Here is a 22,976-nt window from a genome sequence, read left to right on the forward strand (position 1 = left end):
CTTGAAAGTTAAATCAGTATGTGACTCCGTTAGGAACCGCAGCCACAACAAGACTGAATATCCCAATGCAGTGAGAGCAGAGATGGCTCATCTCCCTACCTGCAGTGGGAAAGGGATGCTGCAGTGGAGGGGCCTGCAAAAGCTGGAGGGAAAGGTGATGTGCTTAGGTGGTACAGACACATTTCTTCTCCCAGGATTGCCCAATAACAGAGGAGTTGATGGGGGAAGCAAAACCAAAACTCACAGCTAGTTACTTAACTTCATGGGCCATATAGAAAACTATGTTTTCTATAGTCAGCTCCTGTTACCCCTCCTCTGTGGACCAAGCAAGTCCTGAGGGCAGATGTCATGGTGTAGCTATGAACACAATACAAGTTGGTAGAGTGTTTACAGTTATGGCACTGTTCATTGCAGCAAAAAACATTTGAACTGACCTACGAGAAAAGCTGTATGATGTTACCAGCATGCCAGTGTGCACCCCACAGCAATTCTGAACGTGGCTCTAAGGGGCAATTTGAGCTCTCGTAGAGGGCAAGATGGGGTGGAAAGAACACAAGGATGTTGAGAAAACAGCTGTGGGGGCAACATTAGCTCCCTGGGCTTCTTCTACTGATCAGCTGCCAGACCACTCACAGGGCACACGGCATCATGGTACAGAAACACATCAGCCACTACAGGGAGCTGCACCAAGCCAGGCTGCCCAGGGCAAAACCGAACCAAGCTGAGCCAGGCTGGGCTGAACCCAGCCAGGCTGGGAGAAGTCAGGTTGAAGTGAGCCAAGATGTCCAGAGCAGGGCAACAAAGTTGGTGAAGGGTCTGGAGCACAAATCTCATGAGGAGTGGCTGAGGGAGATGGGGTTGTTTAGCCTGAGAAAAGGGGGCTCAGGAGTGACCTTATCACTCTCTACAACTACCTGAAAGGAGCATCTGGCAAGGTCTTCTCCAAGTCAACCAGCGACAGGACAAGAAGACACACTCTTATGATGCACCAGTAGAGTTTCAGGTTGGACATTAGGAGGAATTTCTTCACAGAATGGGTCATTAGACGTTGGAATGGTCTGCCCAGGGAGGTAGTGGAGTCATTGCCCCCGGAGGTGTTTAAGGGAAGACTGGACGTGGCACTCAGTGCCACTGTCTGACTGACCCGGTGCTCGGTCATAGGTTGGACTCGATGATCTCAGAGGACTTTTCCAACCTAATCCTGTGATTTTGAAGTGCGGCCTGGCAGGGCTGAGCCAGGTCTTGCTGGGTCCGGCTGCGCAGGGCTAAGCGGGGCCGGGTGAGGCTGAACCCGGCGAGCTCGGCCGGCCGGGCCGGGCTGGGCCGTACGGCACAAACCGCAGCCGGGCGGGCCCCGTCGCTCCGGCCCGGCCGAGAGCAGCGCCGGGCAGCGGGCGGGGCGCGGGGGCTGCGGCGCGGGGGGCGGCGCCAGCGGGCGGAGGCGAACGCGGCGGGACCGCACCCCGGGCGCTGCGCTGCGCCGCGGGGGCTCGGGGGCCGGGCCGGGGCGGCGCCACTGCCGGCCGCGTCTCCTCCTTCCCCGCCGCCGCCGCTGCGGCTCCCTCCCTCCTCCCTTCCCTCCTCCCGCCCGGGTCCAGCGCTGCCCTGCCCGCTCCCGGCGGCCGCGGCAGCGCCGCCGCTTCCTGCCGGGGCTCCCCGCTCCCTCCCTCCCTGCCCTCTCCGCCGCCCCCCGCGGCGCCCCGCCATGGCGTGATCGCGGCCATGGGGCTGGCCCGGCGCCGCCGCCTGCCCCCGGGCGCTGCGCCGCTCCCCCGGGCCCGGACCCCGCGCCGCCGCCGCCGCCGCCGCGCCCCGCCGCGCCCCCGCGGCGCGCTGACCGCCGCCTCTCCTCCTCCTCCTCCGCCCCCGGCCGCCGCCGCCCGGCGACGAGCGCGGCCGTAGTCCCCCCTTCTCCCCCCCCGCCGCCGCCCGCGCTCCCGCGCCGTCGGGCCCGGCGCGGCCGCCAGCCCCGGCCCGCCGCGGCGCGGCCTCCCTCGCCATGTGAAGCTCGGGAAGATGCGGAGGCGCAGCCCGGCCGCCCGCGGCGAGGGATGAGCCTAGACGGGGAGAAGATGACCGAGGAAGCCTACCCTGACGAGTGAGCGGGGCCGGGGGCGGCGGGCGGGTCGGGGCACGGAACAGGGGGCAGTCTTTGTTGCCCCGGCGGGAACCGGTGCCGGTCGCTCATCTCCGTACCCCGTACACTGAGGGACAGACGGACCGGCGGCGGGCGGACAGAGGGACGCGGACACGCGCGTTCGTGTGCGCGCCGCCCGCCCGCGCATCCGCCATTTCGCGCTCCCCCCGGGCCGCGCTCATTTGCATACGGCCTTTTCATTCATAAAAACCCCCGGGAGGGCGGCGCGGCCCCGCCGGGGTGCGGGGCCCCGGGGCACCGCAGGGAGGGGGCGCAGCCCCGCGCCGCCGCCGCTCCCCGCCCCGGCCGAGGGTTCGGGGCGCCCGGCGGGGGCGGTCGGAGGCGGAAGCGGTGGAGATGGGAGGGGGGAGCGGTGCGCGCCCCCGCCGCGCAGCCCCAGGCCTGGGGGGGTCGGGAAGCGGAGCTGGGGGGGGGACACACGACGTCGCGGATCCCCGCCCCGGCCGCCACCGTTTTGTGAATAGGAGGGCGGCCGCCGCCGCCGTCACATGACGCCGCATTCATAAACCCGGTCACCGGCGGCCTCTCCATTCACCGTCACCCCCCGCCGCCCACCCCCGCTCCGCAGCCCTCCCGCCGCCTCCCCGCTAATAAACCCCCCGAGAGGCCGCACCGAGGCTTTCAAAATGCCCGACGGTGCCCTTTTCCCTTTTTTAATGCTTTCTTCCCCAAAATAAAACCTAAAGCTACTGCAGCGGAATGGCAGGAAGGGCTCTTTCACGCCGTGCTGGCCCAAGGGCTGTTCCTGGCTATCTCTTCGGGGTTTTGACAGTCAAGAGGAATGACTCACTGGCGTGCAGGACTGGGTCGGTGCCAAGCGCCATAGGATGTACCGTGCTTTAAAACGACTCCTTGCAGGGTTTATAAAGCAGCGTCAAAATTGTGCAACTTTTTGGCTCAGTTTTGAGGTCCGAAAAAATCATAATCGTTGGCATGTGCCACGCTTGCACCTTCATCATGATAAACGTATTTTAGGGTGATTTACTGGAGAAATGTGAGTGGCAAAGGAAATGGCTTCTGGCCCCAATGTGTGTGTTGAGAGGAATTGTTATTTCGGCAGCTCTTAATGAAGAGACTATAAATACGTGTTTATATATAGCTTCTAAAATCGTGGTTATTTTGAATTTGGTAAAAGAAAAGCCAAAACAAGAAAAAAAAAAAAACCAAAAAGAAGTAGTTGCATGACCTAGCAGGCTGGAAAAACGTGGCCAACTCATTTCCAGTAAAGAACCTGCTTCTTCATTTGGTTTGTTTGGGGTTTTTTTAAACTTTTCAAATTGGACAAGAGGAAGAGAAGTAGGTCCCTGTCTCTGGGTTTGAGAACACGGGGTCAAACCTAACCCAATCCAGTGGACAAAAATCTGGCACTCACCTGCCTTCATCTTGAGGCAAGATACTGCTCCAAATGTGTTCTCCTGCAGGGCTTGGTGGAGAGGTGAATGTTGGTGTAAAACACCGAGCGCTTAGCTCTGATGGTTAGGTGGGGGATTTTTTTCCCCTGACTGTAGGCTGCGGTTTGTTTTGGGAGTGAATTCTTCCATGTGCTGCTGCACTGCCATGCTGACGGAGGCTTCAGCTAATGGTTTTCATGTGTGTGGGAGCTCTTGGGTCAGGCCACCTCTCCTGGGGTCACCTATCAAGCCAGCAGCAACTGTGTGCTTTGGTCCCTTGGAGGTTGGGAGTGCTGGTGACCACAGGGAGCTGATACTCAACCCATTCCCAGGCCACTGAAAGCTTTTTTGTTGGGGTCTGGATGTGTTGACTTTCAGGGTCAGTGGTGCCTCATCATCCTTACCTCAGTGCACATCCCTGGTGGCTCTCCTGGCGGCCGTGGTTGGGCTGTCAGGGTTTAGTGCAGGCCTTGGCTTTGTAGGGCATGAAGAGGTGTTTTAGGTAAGTCATGGTTTCCTCTGTAAGCTCCTCGCTTCCAGTCTTGCATTGATTGATAGCGTTGCTGAAGTCGGTGACTCATGGGTTGTTTTTTCATTTCAGTGGTGGGTGAAGTGATTTGATTTTTTTTTTCCTCCAATATATATGGTGTTAAAAGAAATAAGGACAGGCTCTTCTGATAAGTTTTCTCAAGCTGTCAGAACAATGGTAGTATAGCGCGCTATTTGCCCTAGATATCTGGCTTTAATTTGCATAGCTATTCTTGTTTCACTGAGTGTACTGTGAGCAAATGTTAACAGCCAGATTACAAAAAAAGGGACCAGTCAGGATGCCTTTTAGAATAACCCTCTTCAAGTAAATAACAAGGGTTTCCCCCCCCTTCTTTTTGCCTTTTTTTTTTTTAGTAGTTTCTTGAGAACAGCTCAATTACTCTTAGAGTTTTGAGGCAATTTATAAGAGCGAGAAGGGAAGCAAACAGGACTTGGGATGCTGGAAACTCATCGGTCCCTTCAGAACTGCACCATTTCAGATCAATACTTAGAGGTCAGTTTGTCATTGCCAAGCAAGCGCCTCTCTCTACATCTCAGCCTTTATTTCTGCTTTCCTCCTTGCCCCTCACTCTGCCCGTGCTGCCTCACACGTTGCAGGGCGGGGGCAGAATGGGGATGCCAGGTCATAAATCAGAGGCTGTGGTGCTGGACCTGAGCGCTGGGGGATTTCGGGCAGCGCCGCATCAAGAAGATGGGCGGCTGTGGGCGACCCTCTCTGAAGCCATCCTGGATGGGCTGCCCGTGGCTTTTCCGCCTGTGAGGAGGAGAATGGAGTTGAACCCTTAAAGTGATTTGGTTATGCCTGGAGGCTGCCGCCTGCTCGTTCCGATGCATGGTTCCAAGAAAGTCACAGGAAGTAATTAAATGGAAAAGGTCAGAGAACGAGGAAGTATTGGTCCGCAGCCTTGCGCTGCTTGGGATGGAGCCGCGATGCCCTGGCCGGGCTGTGTCCCGGGAGTGTCCACGGCACTCCAGTGCATGCCTGATTTATTCCAGTGAGCTGGGAGCGCTCCTGCCAAGTGTTTGCAAGTGGGACTGGTCCCCCGGAGGTTTTTAATGAGCTGGGTTAAGTGGCATATGTGTAGGGTTGCTGTGGTGGTGTCCAGGACAGCAAAATGTGGTGTGAGATCACACTGATGTATTTTTTTCCTGTCTAAGGAAAGAAAATTAGACTCAACTTGCTCTTGCTGGTTCTTTTGCCCATCCAAAAATCTCATTTCCCTCCACATCTGAGCAGACACCAGCAATGTTTGCTCTGAATACTGAATCCATAAGTATTGCAGTTTGCCCTTTGTGCTGAAAAAAATTATTTTCCCCCCTTCATTTTCACTACTTCTTGCCCCATTTTGATGATTTTTCTGTAGGTATTAAAGGCAGCTCATTCAGCTAAATTATTTTGCTGCAAGTTTCAGCCAGGGAGGAAGGCATGGGACACACTGTGTTATGACATTATCGCTCACAAATAGGACAGGAAATGAAGGATTGCCAAAATATAACTGTTTATTTCTTGGCTTGAAAACATGCCTGTTTAAAATATGACATGTAAGTAGCTGCTTTGTTCGGTCTCTGGGAGAAGTAGTTGTTTATCAGGGAATAATAGATCTGTCAGATGAAGAAGAGGGGGGAAAAAAAGAAGAGATTTGCCCTTTCTACTCTTTCTACTTCTGTTTTGGAAATGCTTGAAAAGGAGTTGTAGGTGGAGGATGTATGGAGAGGGTGTTCAGTCAGACAACTGGAAGGGAAGAGGGTTGCCACAAGAGGAAGGGAGGTAGATTTTTAATTTCTCAGCACATTAGACCCTGCTATGGCCCCGTGCAGCCCATGGGTAATCCAGATGCAGCACTAAAAAGGAAAAACCAAACCAACCTGCCTTTGGGCCAGAAAGTGAGGGTTTTGGTGCAGCTCCCCTCCTTGAGGAGTGTGGTGGGACGGTGTTTGAGTGGGGTGCAGATGCTGCACCAGCACTGGAATCATCTTTGACCTGTTTTTGCAGCCTGTATTTTATCTCACTGAGGCACACCCTGGAGTGTGGGTTAAAAGGTAGGTTTTATCTACCTGTTTAATTAAATCCTGAGGCTGCAAACAAAAGTGCGTTGTGTGGCAAGGCTCGCTCTTAACATGGGTTTGGTTTGCTGTTAGCTGGGTTTAAACCACAAAATTGTTTCCTGTTGGCCATCAAATTGCAGGGAGATGATGGTAGTTGTCCTTCTTCTTCTGGACCAGGCTGGAAAATAGGAGCTCAGGAATGAGACACAACGTAACTATTGGTTTCAATCCCTCATTTTTCTTTCTTACATGGTCAGGCATATTTGAGGAATTGATAAATTCAGTTTCCTTCCCTCCAGCAGAATGGACATAGGAACTGCTCCTACAACAAATTCATTGAAAAATGTGGCTTTTTTGTTTTTCCTTTTTTTCCCCAACTTTGTAACAGCACAAGGTGATCTTTCTTGCAAGAGCTGTGCAGGGGTGGAGAGGGCACAGAGATCAGCGAAACTAAAAGTACAGCTCTGGAGACTGTGTTTTTGATATATGCCCTGTTTGCTAAGTGGAGCATTTGATTTTTGTAGGACTTAGGCTTCTAAAGCAGTGTAGAATTTAAAAGAGAAGTAAAATAGAAAAGGTCAGTTGACTAAAAAAGGCACGGATAGACTGTGGAGTTGATTGACAGGAGATAGGAACTGCAGCAGGTCCCCGTTTCTGTAGACTACCAAAAGAAAGCAAAAAGCTGTTGTCACATGAATCCCAGCACTGGAAAGAGAGGTCTGCTCCAAGCCTGGCAACAAGCAGAGCAGGGCAGCATCTCCCAGCATCTTGCTTGCACTGGCCATTTCTTCCCACTTTGGCCATGTGTAAACTCAGCTGGTGGTTTCTAATGATTTCTTTTTTCTTTTTTTTTCTTTGTTTCTTTTCTTACCTATTGGTTTTCTGCCAAAATCTTCTGAGTTTTCCTTCCTTCCTGTTTCTCTACCCACGTCCACCCCCTTTCCTTGTCAAATTTCCTTTAATCATTTATTTTTCTGGTGCTTGCTCAGTGCTGTAAACCTGACCCTTTCAAGCTGCAGAGAAATGCAGCTGGGCTGTGCTGGCTGCCTTCTCTCTGTGTCTGACCCTCACCTTGGGTTTTGCATCAGCTCTTGGGAGCTAAGGCTGGGCTTGCCCACGTAGTTTCTCAGGATTTGGTTCCTTCAAAGCAGGGAAAACCATCTGCTGGCCCCCACTGCTGGATGAGTGGAGGCTATAGAGCTGCAGGATGGAGCTGGGATGACGAGCAAGAATAGCAAAGCAATGCACTACTACTGCACTTCTGCCCACCAGCACAGCAGTTCTGGGAGGTTTATCACCATCAGTCTTGGTACCTGCAAATGTTCCCAAACCTCATTTTTCTGCTCCAGCTTGATGTCAGACAAGTGTTGTGGGGGCAGGTGGACATCATCTCAAAGTCCAGGAGGATGTCTTCACTCCATATCATTTTCTGTCCCCATTTCCTTTTCTCCACACTCTCGAGGGTATTGTTTTGCTTCCTCTCGATTTTATTTCTATTCCTTCTTGTGTCAGACTTGTCTGGAAGCAGGACTTCTACAACTCATGCTGCAGGCAAACCCTCATGGCAGTATTTTCTTCTCATATCAGGGGAAGGTGATCCTTACAACATGCACCCAGTAAAACACTGTCTACCCCATGCAGTATAAGTAGATGCTTCACCTTAAAGTATGGTGTTTTATCAAAAGCACTGTTACAAAACCTGCTTTCAAGGCTGTTGGAGACTTTTCTGCCAGCAGGTTCTACCTGTTGCAGTAGGTCTAAAGTGAGTTTTAACCCAAAGTACTGTTTTTGACTCTAGCCTGCTTGTTCTTACAGTCTTTGAATAACTTTGTTGTTTGACTTTCTTTGCTTGCAACTTGCACTTCAAGGACTATGTTTTGGGGACTTGTCGTGTCCCTGTCACCCCCCCCCCCCTTTGTTCCCAACTCCTATATGTAATCAGAGGAGAGATCTTGAGTCTATCAGCTGAGTACTGCTGATGGCTATTCCAGCTAGGAAGGAAGCTTCTTACTGGCAGGCATGGGGAGGAAGGTGTACGGCACTTTCTAACGATAGAAGTTGATTTCCCCATCTGTGGTTGTTCCAAAAGTGGGATTGCAGAGTTGTCCAAAGTGTGGACTTTGACAGCAGTGTCTGGCAAGGATAAAAACATTCTGTGACCTGAAGACTGGCGTGGTGATGAAGCTTTTTCCTTGCTAGTTAGAGCTTTTTGTCCCAGGTACTACAGAAATGAGGAAAAATGCAAGCCAGAATTAGCGTCTTCAGTGAACTATTCAAAGGATAAACGGGCTTTCAGAAGTAACATTAGGACTCCTTACCTGTGTACATCTCTCCCTAGGAACAAAAGTGTTTGTCTCCTGTTGAGTGTAACCACTTCCCCTCCTTTTTAATAGGAGGGTTGAGTTGGTCACTGTTCCACCTCTGCTGATGCTCTTTGCCAGACTGGCGCTGGGAGATGTGCTGTAAAACCTGATAGCGTCTTTTGATCCTGTGTATGGAAAACACATCTTCCAGCTTGTAGGGACCTGTGCTGCCATGCAAGGACAGGAGCATGTTCTGCACATGCACTCAAGTCCCAAGGAGGTCTGGAAACACTTAGGTTGTTGGTTTTTTTAACTGCATTATACGTACATCCTGTTTGGATAGTCCCATTACTTCTTTTCTTGCTAGCTAGAAGTGGCTGCTTCCCTCCTGTACATTAAAATGTAGGACATCGTTTGCCTGTTTGAGTAGTTGAGAGCAAGATTAGTTTCCATTGCAATACTTGAAATACACTGAAGGCAATTGTACAGCAGTCAGTTTCAAAATGCTGTGGGAAATCACAAAGCTTCTTCCCTAAACACTGGAGCCTGTTGCAGCACCACAGTTCACCTACCAGCTCCTTGCTGGTCCTCCCCTCACCTGCAGAAAGACATTTCTTAAATGATGTGGTTTTACAGGACTTAAATCTATGTTTAGAATTAGTTGATGCCACTAGAAGCAATTAGTATCTGAGCTAAAGCACACCTGTGTAATTTACCTTTTTTGTTTGAGTCTCTAGACCATTTATGCTTTTTATTTATTTGTTAATTCCCGTACTAGTGATGGAAAGCATTTTTCTGGGGGACATACATGAGGTGAAAGAAGGGTCTCCTTTCTATCTGACTTTCTCCCTTTAAATATTGGCAGCACTTCTCTTTCTGTAATGATTCCTAATCCATAGCACCTTGAGCAGGTCCCTGTTTTGAGGGGGATGCTGCCCAAAAAGATACCCATCATGTTCACCCCCTCACTAAAGGCAGAGAGCTCAGCTTACCTCCACTCACTGCATTTCTTCGCTGACATGTCCAAACACTCCCACCTGGGCTTCCAAGTGCTTGGAAGGCATGCTGGCTGTTCACCTGGTTTTACAAGTGGAAAGGTATGCCCTGGAGCTGAGGGAAGGTTGCTAACTAATGCTTCAAGTTGCAGCACAGAGCAGTTGCAGCACGTGTGCTTTGCCTCAGGTTGGGACAGAAGAGGGCGGGGGTTGAATAGCTGGGATCATGCCTTGGTAGCGATTCTGGGCGGCTTGTCACCACATCCATCTTTGTAGGACCTTGAGGACTGTGAAGGGGAAACATATCCAGGTTCTAATACTGGAGAGCTATTTTTTTTGTTGTTGTTGTTTTCCAGTGATCCAAGGGATGCCATAAAAGAGCTGCTGAAAGGCATCAGCAGAACTGGCAAGTACAGTCAGTACTGCTGTGGGGATCTGGCTCTGGGGTTGCAATTATTTACAAACTGTCTCATTCTTTAAAACGATGTAGAGATCTGAAAGTATTACCTGGGTTAATTTAAAGCATGCTTGGAGATTATAGATGTGTAGCTTAGTTTTTGTTCAATTACTTACTTTTGTTTCATTTATTTGTGTGATTACTGTGATGCTTGAATCCTTGCACCTCTCCATGATTTGTCTGTACTGTGCGAGTGAGTGTTTGAGGTCTGAAGTCCAGTGGTTCAGTGGGGTGATGAATGCCTAATTTTGCCTTAGGTGCCCCATGCAGTGGGTCTTGATGATATCGATGAGCTGAGAAATTCACCCTCCTCTGCTAGCAGATTGGCTGTGAAAGAGCTCCATGGGAGAGCATGTTGCTGAAGACCAGGGGCCAGACCTAGACCTGCCCTCTCCAATTTTCTCCACAGTTTCAACAATGCACCCACCTTACATGATCACATTTCCTAAAAACCAAGGTGTCTGGTTCCTTAGTGCTGATTTCTTTTTAAAGTTTTTATTTTCATTTTTGTAGTTGTATTAAAAGCCCTGCTTGCCTTGGTGGCAATAGAGGGCCAGGGTACAGACACCTCTGTTAGACCTCAGTGTGAATCTCTGTATTTCAGGAGCTTTTTATGCTCCATGTATTTAAAGTGTGTGTGTTTATAAATTATGGAAAAGCCACTGATACTTCTGTGGTGGGCTTTTTTATTTTAAATACTGGTGAAATTGCAGCAAAAACTTTATCACTAGAGGTTTATAATGCTGCCAATGTAATTCATCCTTGACTGAAACTTGGCATGGGAGGTGTTAAGCTGGTTGCAGCCCATGATTGCTTTACATGTTACTATATGTATGCAGTTTGGTGGCTGTAAAGATAAAAAGGGTTAGGAAATGGTACAGAGTTTTATAAAATAGTAATTTTCATACTTGCATTGCTTGAATGACCTTGTGTTTTTCAAAAGGCACTTGGTGTTTAGTTGAACTAGAAGAAAAAGAGAGTGCAGAGCTTGTTTTTTGTGTTTAAAAGCAAGAATAAAAGGCTGCAGTACAGTTAAGCCATTAGAGCTGCTTAAGGGAAAAATTTCCTTTTTTCTTTTCTGTGCAAGTATTTGGCATTTTGTTATAGTAATATTTCATGAGTGTATTGAATGGCTGGAAAATTACTAAACAGTGCTGGAGATGAGCCTCTGCTTGTTATTTGAAGGAAGTGAAACATAGAGTTGACCAGATTGGTTAAAAATAATAAATAAAATTTAAAAATTAAAGGGGTATTGAGAGGAGAGGGACAAGCTGGTGTGCAGAGGGAACTGGAGGCACACAGGGAGCACAATCTCACAAATGCAGTCAGGAAGTTCTAGAAATACCCTTTATAAACACTGCATCCTACAGGAAGAACCTTAAAGTCCAAATAAACGTTTTCCCCTTGTGCCTATGTATACATAAACTCCACTGATTTGGAAGATCTTATCAGTCAGTGTTGTGCCTTTTTACAGTAGTTCCTAAAACAAGTTATATTATAAATGTCAACCGTTCTTCTTTTCTTAGCTGTTTATCAGGTTTGTTTGTGTTTTTATCAGTTACTAAAGTCTGTGTCTCCCTCACCCTTACCCAGAAGTCCTAAACCTTCCCAGGTCAGTCTCTCTGGATAAGTGACCTTACAAACACAGAGTCAGGAGGAAGGTAAGGGATTTTATCTGTTTTACATGGGGGAGGATGATCTCCCCCCACCTCAAAGTTATGATTATAGAAATGTGGTATGTGTAGAAATGCTTAGCGACACCACATAAAGGAGAGACAGAAATGGGCTTATTTTGATGCCTTGGATTGAACTCCAAAAGAGTTTATTTATCCTGGGATTGCCATGGCCAGCTTGCATGATGCTGGGCTGGATGATGTTAAAATATGTGTGCCTCCCTTACTGTGATGTTCTTACCCAACTTCTCTTCTGTGCTTGCACATTAAAAATCTTGCCTCTTTCCAGGCTTTTTACTGTGTCCTAGGAATAACTGTGTGCCCAGAGGCCAGGATCTAGCCAGGGTCTCCCAGTTTTTGGATGTGGATATCATGGTTGGTGTGCCTGTGACCTCAGCTGTGCTGATCCTCCCCCAGTGAGCAGTTGAGGAGCCCTTTAAAATCACAGCCCATGAATGAAAAAAATTACAGCTTAACAAAGTCTGCCACTAGCCATTCATTTGGTTTGGTTCTGCATGTGTGCCTTTTAGCAAGAGTCCTGAAATAAATTTCCAGTGCATGCAGAAAAGCCCCTCTTCATTCCAAATCTCCATGAGCATAAACGATTGTTCCCTAGAGTTAGTAGCTACATGGACTATTTTAGAAATGGTGGTCCTGAAGATCCATAAATTGAAACTCAAAAACCCCTATCTGAGGCAGTTTTATCTTGGTTGGCTATGGAGCACTGAAGTTCTGCAGTACTTAGTGCTTGTACATCCGTGTACTCTGTATTTTCTAGTTCAGGAAAGCTCTGGATGAGCTGTAGACTGGACTAATTAGTCGATAAAATTTGGTGTTCTATCCAAAAGTCATTAAATAATACATCTAGCTGCTTTATTGCTGGTGGGGGTGTTTGGGTGGTGGTTTTTTGGTTTTTTTTTCCTCCTTCCCTTGGCTGTTTTCCTAATGAAGCGTAGGCAACCTTTATCAGAGTATTGGTGGAATAGCTTCCCCAACCTTTCATAAGGTCAAATAAAAAAATAAACAGCCCATCTTATGGTGGGAAGGAAGGGATGGGGAAAGAAGGGTGTTTGTGTACACCTTCCCATTCATGTTTTAAAGAGAAGATATATAAACTTCTGGAGTCAGTGCTGCGTATCTCCTGCCATTATAGGAGCTGAGAGTTGGAAGCTTAATTTGCTTTCTCAGCGCTGACTTGAAGAAAACCAAAGGGGAACAGCAGTGAGCAGGAGAGTGCTTTGCTGCTTTTGGGTTTGTCTCTGCTGGCCAAATGCACTCCACGTTCTGCAGTGATTGAAGCAATAAAATCAGAGTGATTCTGCTAATCCATTCTATTTGGATTGTGAATGTAACTGAGGTTTCTATGTTGATTTGGGGTAAGGTGATACAGAGAAGAAAATACATCCTTTTTCCAGCACTTAAGTGTTGAGATTTTAAAAGGCATGCCTTTTGTACAAATTTCATATACAGGAAAAAAAGCAATTAAATATTATTAGACTGTTTCTGTCTTTTGCTTGCACTCTGCTGCAGGAATGGGAGAAATAATTTCTCACAAGACCATTTACCAGGTTTTGTGGTTATACATGAGTCTGGTACCCTCCTATATGTAGTCAGTTGCAAGTAGTGCTTGCTTCTACATATTTTAAGAAGAAAAAAAATTGCTCTAATTTTGGTGCTAGGGGTACAAATGGTAGAGGTGGGACTGAAAATGGGCATCCCTGGTTAGATATTCTTCAGATCATCATTTACCTTGGGTCACAAGTAGTGAGCCCTGGCTATACTTGCTCACAGTGTGGGTGTTTAAAACAGCAAGGTGCTGCCTTTGTCCAGTATAAAGAAGCCCTTGCCCTGTAATCCAGGGTTGGAAAACCCAACTGCTTTGCAAGAGGCATCTGGGTCTGTTGTCTCCAACCACTTGTCTGTGGAACAATTAGACACAATATATAACATAAGCTATTTGTTGTGAGTTATGCTGTAAAGAGCTCAATAATTGGCTCCAGTGAGCTAGGTGAAAGCTGCTGCTGCTGGTTGCAGAGAACATGCCTGCATTTGGAAGAGGTTGTCTCTTGAAATGGTCAACATAAACTCTCCTTCAGTTGAGAACTGAACATCAAAGGTGTTTGATGTTCAACATTAACTCTCCTTCAACATTGTTGTCAACATTAACTCTCCTTCAATTGAGAACTGAACATCCTTCACATCCTCTCTCATCTTTATATGAAAGTGACTCTCCAAATCTTAGCATGCATTAAAAAGTACTTGGTAGGTAGCTACTGATGTTACTTCTGAGTGTGGTTAGCACTAGATTTATTTTACAGTGGATATTGAAGTAAACATCCCTGTATGTAATGAAAGCAGTGGGGAGAGGAGGCAGGAATGGAATGACAGAGAAATTTATCTTAATTGGTGGTGGCTCAGCAGAAAAAATACAATTTTTTTTGTACTGAGTAATTTCTGCTTGTGGTTTTATTAAATGCAATGATGTGAATTTGGGGCAGTTGGGTCATCCTTTGCTAGAGAGGGAACAAGGAGGTGGTGACTATTTTTCTTAGACCAGAACTGAATCTACTTTGTGTCTGCAGATGGTGTCTTCCAGTGTTAGACAGTGAGTCTTCTTTGGCTTATCCTTGAGGGGTGCATTCCTCACCAGATACAGAGCACCAGCTATTTCCTTACCTGTTAAGCCTTATCATATCTTACATTCTGGATTCTGCACTCCTTTAAACTCTCATTTCCTTAGGTGGATAGAATAAATGTTGAACCCCTTTCCTCTGCTTCCACATGTGACTTTTGTCAGCAAGAAACTTCTGCAGCTCCCTGAACTTCGGAGTAAAGCCAGCTCTCCAGGACAGAAAGGGGAAACTCCTTGAGAGCACTCTCCAGCATCGAAATGCCCTACATAAAAGCACGTTTGTACATTTTGTTACACGGAGGAATTCCTGGCCGTACCCAGCCCTAAGTAAATAGCCAGGGAGAGGCAGCTGGAGCATGACGGATGGCGGTGGTTGCAGGGATGTGAGGCGTGGAAGTCCACAGTGCAAAGCAAACAGGGAAGGGAAACTGTGCTGTGTTTTACAGAACTGGTGTTGGCTTAGGCCAGAACTGTCTGGCGCCTGAACTTCTCCTCAAGATCTCATGTAGCAAGGATGAAAAATGCAGAACAGCTTGTTGAATTTGTTTTTTTTTTTAATCCATAGGTAAATTTTCCTGTTATGTCATGCATTTCAAGACACTTGAAAATGATAAGTGTTGATCAATGAAGGAAGTAACTCCTTTGGGGTGTTTTGCTGATTTGATGTTTTGCTTCAAATTCTGGATGGCAGGGAACTTAGGAGGCTTATAATATTTTTCTCAAAAATGTATTATATAAGGTCCAGGGCAGTCCTACCTGTAAATTGCTAGAGCTGTCCTTAGAGCTCCCTAGGTTAGTGGGATGGCAGAAAACCAAGGAGGGTTTTCCTTCGATTGCTTCAATGGGATTGTCCTTGGCTGAGCACCTGTTTCAGGTATCTCTTGCTGTATAATTCATAAAGGGAATTTAAAAACTCCCTTGACGCCAAAGGGAAATCTTTGAATCCCAGGAAGAAACATATGACTGGAGGGAGAGTGAAGTGTGGCTTGTAGGAAGGTGCTGCATTACAGAGAAGATGAATGAGTTTCTTCAGTTAATTGAATAAAGAAAAGTTGAAAGGTTTGTGCTTGTTTACAGCTTGTATATGTTCTTGCTATCTTATATGTAACTTACTCTGAAAAGTAGACCTTAAATATGGGGGAAAGAAATACCTAAAAGGCTGAAATCCAGTCCCTGTGTATTAATTTTATTTTGGAACATTTTAAATACAGGAACTTCTTTTGCAGCACTGTGGTTTTGTCATTCATGAGCTAATTAAAATGTTAAATATACTAACCTCTTCTGTGCTTAAAAAAGATACTTTTTTCTGTATGTGATAACTTCCCCTCTGTAGGATAAGCCTTAGTTTTGTCCAGAGTGCATTGTTAGCATCTCCACGGCTTGTGCACACTGTCTGCAGACTGTACCCCCATGTTGCATAGCACAGCACTCTTGGCTTGTGCTGTCCATGGTTGTACCTCCAGTTTTGTGAACACTTTTTGACATTTAGCACTCCTCTGCTTTATGGTACATATGCATGCACTAGTCAGTTCACATCATGGAGCAGGGTTGTGGCAGAGTGGATTTTTATTTTTTGTTTGTTTCTTTAGCTAGGCAGTGTGCTGACTCTGTTCTTCCTTTTGGCTAAAATTAAACCTTCTCCCCCACCCCACACTGCTCTCCCACCCTTGGACTTCTATTACATAAGGCATGAGAGACATGCAGAGCAGACTATAGGTTGGCATGTAGTTTCAATTAACTATTAAGTTTTTTAGCTAGGGATATGATCTAATTAAGCTTGAAGAGTATGCTTGCCCCAGGTGAGTAGAAAGCTTGCCTGAACAAGCATTGTGGCACTGCACAGAAATCACTCCCTATCAAAGGAAAAGCTTAATTTTATCCCTGCAAATCTAAATGGGATGTAGCACCTTCAGCAGCCCGCGGGTGCAGGTTAAAGTTAATAAAACCAGCTATTTGGAGACAGTGTGAGCACCTCTGGACTCCTCAAAGCCCTCCGTGCCCATTCCACAGCAGCATTTCGGGAAAGCAAATGAGGAGCCCCCTGGAGCTTACAATGCCACATGCTTGGCAGAGGAAGTTCCAGGCACTATCCAGGAGAGGGATTTTTGAAATAGTGCCTGTACCATCCTCCATGCTGGTAACAGCTGGTCATTATAGGCATGATGGGTATCTGGGGTCCCTGGCACCAGAACTCAGCCTTCCCCATCGCTACCTAGCTTGGCAGGAGAGTCCAGAGTCTGTAATTGCCATGAAGAGTTTTGAAACTGCTTGAATTTTATTATTGTTTTTGTTATTGTTGTTGTGATTTTATTTCTCATGTCATTGGCATGCCAAGTACTGATGGACCTCAAACACTGATTGATTAATGGGTAAGGCAAAAATGCCCCATGCAGCCAGGACTGTGCAAAGTGAAGAAGCCATGAGATGTCCCAGAACAAAAGTCCAGCGCTTTCAGCATCATCTGGCTTACAACTGTCCTGGACACTGTGTCCTGTCACCAGAGCTGCTAGAGCTCAGAAGCCAGATGAGGCACCCACCATTTTATTGTGCTTTGCTGTTACTTCATACTATTTTTATGTGCTTTGAAGAAAAGGACTTGAAGAGCCAGTCCGTGACTTCTGAAAGTATCTCTTGGGTATTGGCAGACAGTGGAGCAAAACACTGTTGTATTTTGTTAGTTGGTTCTCTACTGATGATCTATCTCAATGGCAGGAGTCAAAGTTTGGTACTTTTGTGGAAGCATTGCACAGGGTTTTATGGTAGCTCATTCCTTCATCTGGAGCAAAGAAGGGGTGAAGTCAGGATATCTGGGTGTAATTTCAGAGTTGAAATTACTTTTCTGGGTAATATATCAGGGTGGAAAGCACAGGAAGTCTTGGTAAGCACTGTATATGGGCGCAGCTTCTTACCTCCACCTCAAGTACTTAATTAGCCAGAGAGCATAAACTTTAGCAGTGTTTCTGATAGTGATTTCCTAGAAGCTGGTGCTTATCCAGCTGTCTTTTTTTTTGTTATTATTATTATTCCAATTTCTGCTTGTAAGTGATGTGAGTTGTTTAATTACCAGTACCAGTACTTAACAGGAGGAAATACAAGGTGGTGTACAACATTTGGTCCCATAAAACCCTGGTAGATGAGCACACATGGGGCAGACAAACCCAGAAGGTAGCAAAGGTAAAAACTGGTCTATTGAATTTGCAGCAGTTCAGCAGCATTTGAATGTAAGTAATCATGTGGAAAGGAAATGTGAATTGGCAAAAGGTGGGTACTCACTGATGACCATACTGTTACAGGCAGTCACTGTTCTTCTTAATACCAAAGCAGAAGGTATGTGGCTTGGTGTAGTGTGTGTCAGACAAAGAGCAACTGCTTCATATTTGATCCAGTATAGAGGTACTTAGAAATTTGTGTGCAATAACCGTACAAATAACATCTGCATCATTATTGCAGTTGTGGTAGAGGTCAAAGCCAAGTGGAAAGCAGGACTGATGGTGTTGCACTTGCATTTTCCTAACATAGATAATTTTCCCCCTGCTAGTTAACTAACATCCACTAACTAACATGGAAATTTAATTGTTTTTCCTAAACAGTGAATGCCCTAGTTCAAAGGGATGACTTTCAGTGGACAAAAATAACTCAGCTATAAATGGTACTGAAGAGTGAAGTGATGAGGATATATTAGGAGTATAAATATTTAAACCTTTTTTTCAGGTTAAGTTGGACTTATTTTCTGCATTGATAGCTTTCTGTGCTCTGGGAATTCTGCAGAAAGATTTGAATTCTGCTCTTAGGTTGGCATTGAGTACATGTGTGTGGCATTGGTTGCAGTGGGAATTATCTAGATTTCTTGCAGGCTTTTGCAAGAAAAAGGTGGAGAAGTTGTTTCAAAAAGATCCTGAGTGAAGACAAATTGATGTGGGGGTCCTGTCTCCTACTCTTCCCACTTCCTTTAACAGCAGAAGACCCCATGGCAGTGCTGTGCCTCAGCCTGACTCACTTAAGGAGGATAAGTTATATATCATAGAACAGAAGTCTGAGGGCTCCTTGTGATGCCACCATGAGTGAACACAAGATGTTTCTGAGACAGAAGCAAAGTTTGGTGCCTCCAGACAAAGTGATGGGTCTGTTCAGTTTTGGTGACTTGCGACAGTCTGAAAATAGTTGTGCCACCAGGTTGCTGCAGAAGTGGTGGCTGGCCCCAGCACATCCCAGCTGCGTCCTTGTCTTCACAGCAGTGATGGTTTATTTTCATTTGAACACAAACTTAAGGCAGGAGAGTCCAGAACAACTTTTCTGTTTGTGGCAAAGCCCTTCATTTCCAACAAGTACTACCTTAATATTGTTACAGTAAATATACCAAAATACATATCTGGAGGGAAGGCCTAGCCCTGTGGCTGTGGGGGAAATGCAGCATCAAAATAATTTGATTTATTGGTGTCAGCTATAGAGTATTGTCTGTGCATCAATTCATAATGGCTTTAGATGAGGTGAAAACTGAACAACAGTGTTGGTTAGGGAAACAGCAGATCTGTAATGTGCAGGATGGCCTCCCCATCTGACAGCTCTGGGGACCTGGGTGAGGAAACTCGCTGCAGCTGCTTTTGTATAGAGAATAGTATGACCTGCAGATGGAGGCTTTTGCTGGTATCTTAAGCTTCAGAAAAACAAATATTCCCTCAAAATAACATAAAAAAATAACCTTCCACTTCTTCCTGTTTTTATAGTTCACTTGTTTCCTCAGTGTCATGGTTTTGTCTCCAGTACTGTAGATTGCTAATCTTCAGAGGATCACAACCTTCATAGAAGTGTTTCCTGTACATGTTTATCTGTCTTTTTAACAAATTAGTATCTGTTTGTTCTCCTCTGAATTTTCCTGCAAATAATGGGAAACTCTCCCCTCAGTAATAAGGCTTTTTGCTAGAAAAAATACCTGGATGAATCACTGCCAAGAGTTAAAGTACCTCTTTTATGACTTCATTGATGGCAACTTTTGGGACATCTGCAAGTAGCACCAAATTCCAGAGGTCACTGTCATTGTGTTAGTTTTGGCAAAGCATTGTTTCAGCTAAACTTCATTTACTTGGTTGTGAATGCATCTGGAGGACTCCTATCTGAATGTTAGCTGGAATTCCAGAAGAGGAATGCTGCTGCATCCTAGGCTTTCTCTTGAGACAGCCACAGATTTCCACTTAATCCTTTAGCAAGGTGAGCGTTGGCCACTAGTCAACTGTTTTCCACATTCAGATGTTGCATTGCCTTGTTATAATGGCATGGAAACAATCTTTTCAGCTGCTACACTAATAACTTTTCTTACTTCTAGCTAATTTCAACACTAAGTACATGCATTAAATGTGTAAATATATTCCTCCTATATTCCTCGTGCATGTGTGCGTGTGTTGGATGGGGACTTAACTCCCAAGTCCTCGCTGGACTCATTGCAGCCCAAGCACATCTGGACAGGGTGAAGACAGGAGAAATGTAATTTCTCCCCTCTCAAAATTGATGGTATGCGTCATCCATGCATTTCCAAAGGAGAGCACTGGATTTGGATGAGTAACTGACTTTCCCCCTCAGCTTTCTATTTTGAAAGGAGTTGTCATCATCTGACTCCGTCACCGAATCTGCTGGAGCTGGGCCTGTAGGTCAGAGCTCATTCTGGCACAGCCTGGGGTTTCCATGGCAGAATGCACTGGGCTGTGTTCATATGCACAGCATCTTCTCAGCATTGGCCTGGTGGCTCCCAGGGCTGTCCCTGCACTACCTGCAACCCTTATTGTCCCTGCAACCCATGCTGGAGGAAGCACAGGTTGGGCAGCAGCCTTCTCATGGTGCTAACGTTAATAAAAAGGCATCCCTGGACAAAGGAGCAACTTGTGGGCCTTTGCCCCACCTTGCAGATTAATGCTGAAAATATCTCTTTATCACACTCGGAGAGGCATGGGGGAGTTTTCTTTGATTTGGGTTTGGGGTTTTTTTTCAAACGTCTTGTCAACTTGTGATTTCCCATCATGGTGCAAACTGTTTAGCAAAGTTTGCACTCATCTTGCTTTTGGGCAGTGGTCTTCTCCCTTAGGAGGCCAGAAAGTCATTGCTGTTTTCTCAGAATAATAATTTCTAGTGGAAAAGAAGGCCATGCAGGGCAGTCTTGACACATCACTCTTCTGCCAACTTCTCTGGGAGCCAAAACATCACAGTGGAGTGCTAGGCATAGAGCTGCCTCCTTTTGCACAAATACAGAGGAGACCCATCTTCAGACCAAGGCTATTCCTTGCTATAATTTCTTTTGCTCCAAGATATTACTGGACATCGTGGCAGAGACAGATAAGTCCTAAAGTCAGACATATAACTGGATGAAACTGCCTTAAGGAAAAACCCCAAGTTTGTAGGTGGGGCATAAAAGGGTAAGCGTGCACCTTTTGTCCTTGGAATTAAAACCCTGGTTAAATCTGAGTGTAAGGGGAGGGGGAAAGAAATTAAGCCATTTTGGATTGAGATAAACACTTGTGGTTTCATTATCATCTGCTGAACATGGGTAGAGTGGTTGTTAAATGGCTTGAGACAGAGAAAAACCATTGTGAAGTTAAGAAAAAAAATCAGGGTATATCTTCTTCCTCCCTTGTAGATACTTCAGTCATTTATTGAAAAGGGACAGTATATGGTATAGATGGGGCTTTCCCAAACATAAAAGATAGATGCTTTCTTCCCACAGATCTTCTGCAAGGAGATAATGTTGCTTCTCTTTAGATTTCATTTTTTGATGCCTTTAAACAGTGTTGTGGTCATTTCAATTAATAGACTTGCATAAGCTGTTAGCAGGGTTTTTGGTCTGATGTTGTGGTATTCCCCAATGAATCCAGAAGATTTGAGATGGCAGCTCCCAGCTAGTAGTGAGTGTACCAAAAACCCTGATGGGTACAGGATGAGAAGCTACTAAAAGGAAGGACCATGGGAGTCTTTGATCTCTTCCATATATATCAGGGGACTCCAGCTGTCCCTATACTGAACCTTTTCAGAAGGAATTGGTGTGAGAAAATGAACATGCAGTGTGTTGAACAACTCATCCTTACCTGCCAGAATGAGAAAATAGGAATGACCCCAAGATGATTCCCCTGATTGATTTCTCTGCTGTGTGCAAGCAAAATCCCTCTTGCCAGGGACAATTCAGTGGGCACTTGGCACCACCGTATCTTTCAGCATTTAAAAGATTCTGCCTGTTAAAGCAGAGCACAGGAAATGCAAACCATTAAGCGCATGTGACAGTGTTGTGACCAGGTGAAGGACAGCGGTAGGGAGAGGGGCACAGGCACGCAACTGCCAGCATCTCGAGGAAATGCCTGTTTGTTTGTCCTTTTTCCAAAGCCCTTCGGCTGTGCAAGGGAAGTGACAGCAGAGATGTAAACAGGAAAGCTGGCTGCAGGGAGAACAAAGTAGGGGTTAGGAGATGCATGCGGTTGGCCAGAGGAAACCAAAACTACTGGTGAGAAATCTCTGCCTGCTATAGGACTTAAATAATAAAATCCGTAAGCTAAGAAATAGAATCATAGAACCATAAAATGGTTAGGGTTGAAAGAGACCTTAAAACTCGTCTTGCTTCAAAGAGCCTGCAGGGGCATCTCCCACCACACCAGGTTGCTCAAAGCCCCATCCAACCTGACCTTGAACACTTCAGGAATGGGGCATTCACAGCTTCTCTGGGCAGCCTGTGCCAGTGCCTCACCACCCTCTGAATAAAGAATTTATTTTTAATATTTAACCTAAACCTGCCTTCTTTCATCTTAAAGCCATTCCCCCTTGTCCTACCACTGCATGCCCTTATGAAAATAGTTAATGCTGGACGTCCTGATCCAAGGCAGACCTGGTGATACTTGCAGTACCCTTTACAGGAGGGAAAGCCTGCCTTTTATTTTTACTGTGTTCTGGAGGCAGAATATGAGGATAACTCATAAATGAGCAATAAAATAATTCCCACACTACTAAAAATGAAAGTGGAATCGTAAGCATTAACCATCTTCCTCTAAGTCTATAAAACAGCAGCTTGTTCCCAGGAGCACTGAAAAGAAGAGGTGGACAAGGTACATTTTAAGGGCAAGATAATGTTTTACTAACACTGAGAGACAAGCAGAGTGATCTTGAAAACTTAGGCTAGTTATCCAGTCAGTCCCTGGCAAAACAGGGAGCAGGCTGACAGGAAGCACAGTCAACATCAGATTGGAGAGTGTGAAGCTGGAGCTGGTCAGCACAGTTTTACCAGAGTTTTCAGTGATTTGGGAATGTAGGTGGATAAAGATTATCATATCCTGGTGTCTGCCTCTTGGTCTGCAGGTGGTTTTACCATTGAATATTGAGTTGTGGTGTGGGGAATTCCAGGAGATAGTGCCAGCCCTCTGAGAGCAGTAAAGATCATTTGAAATCTAGAGGGAAGAAATTGGAGAAGACAAAAATTACATATCTGGTTTAGGATGTGCATAATTAGCCTGAAAGTACTCGCATGGTAAAAAAAGTTTATCCTAAAGAAAAGGAAAGCACAGATGCAGTGGTTAAAAGACTCACACCTAAGTACCTCTACTTTGAGCTAAGTATTAAAGTGCAAAATAAAAAGGGAGGAGCGAGGCCTTGGTTTTTCAGTAGCTTGTTTTTTAAACCAGTTTCCTATCGAGAAAATGAAAGTTTTCAGTGTGCCCTGTGATGACTGAGGCCATGTCACACAAGTAAGGCAAAGTACAGGGTTAGATTTCCTGGAGTACATTACAGCTGTTTGTCCAGCTATCAATT

The 22,976-nt window shown here is 46.0% G+C and overlaps 1 protein-coding gene across 1 annotated transcript in view; it reads left to right on the top strand.

The window, feature by feature from the left end:
• Positions 1-1,791: 1,791 nt before the first annotated feature.
• The window catches only part of SPRED2 (sprouty related EVH1 domain containing 2), a 59,471-nt gene continuing 38,286 nt past the window's right edge, over positions 1,792-22,976 (top strand). Inside the window, exon 1 of the mRNA XM_036380005.2 lies at positions 1,792-2,098. Within this exon, the coding sequence (XP_036235898.1) occupies positions 2,052-2,098 (47 nt within the window). The 5' untranslated portion in view covers positions 1,792-2,051. The remainder of the gene's footprint in view (positions 2,099-22,976) is intronic.

Source organism: Molothrus ater, chromosome 3, assembly GCF_012460135.2.
Source record: "Molothrus ater isolate BHLD 08-10-18 breed brown headed cowbird chromosome 3, BPBGC_Mater_1.1, whole genome shotgun sequence".
Lineage (NCBI taxonomy): Eukaryota > Metazoa > Chordata > Aves > Passeriformes > Icteridae > Molothrus > Molothrus ater.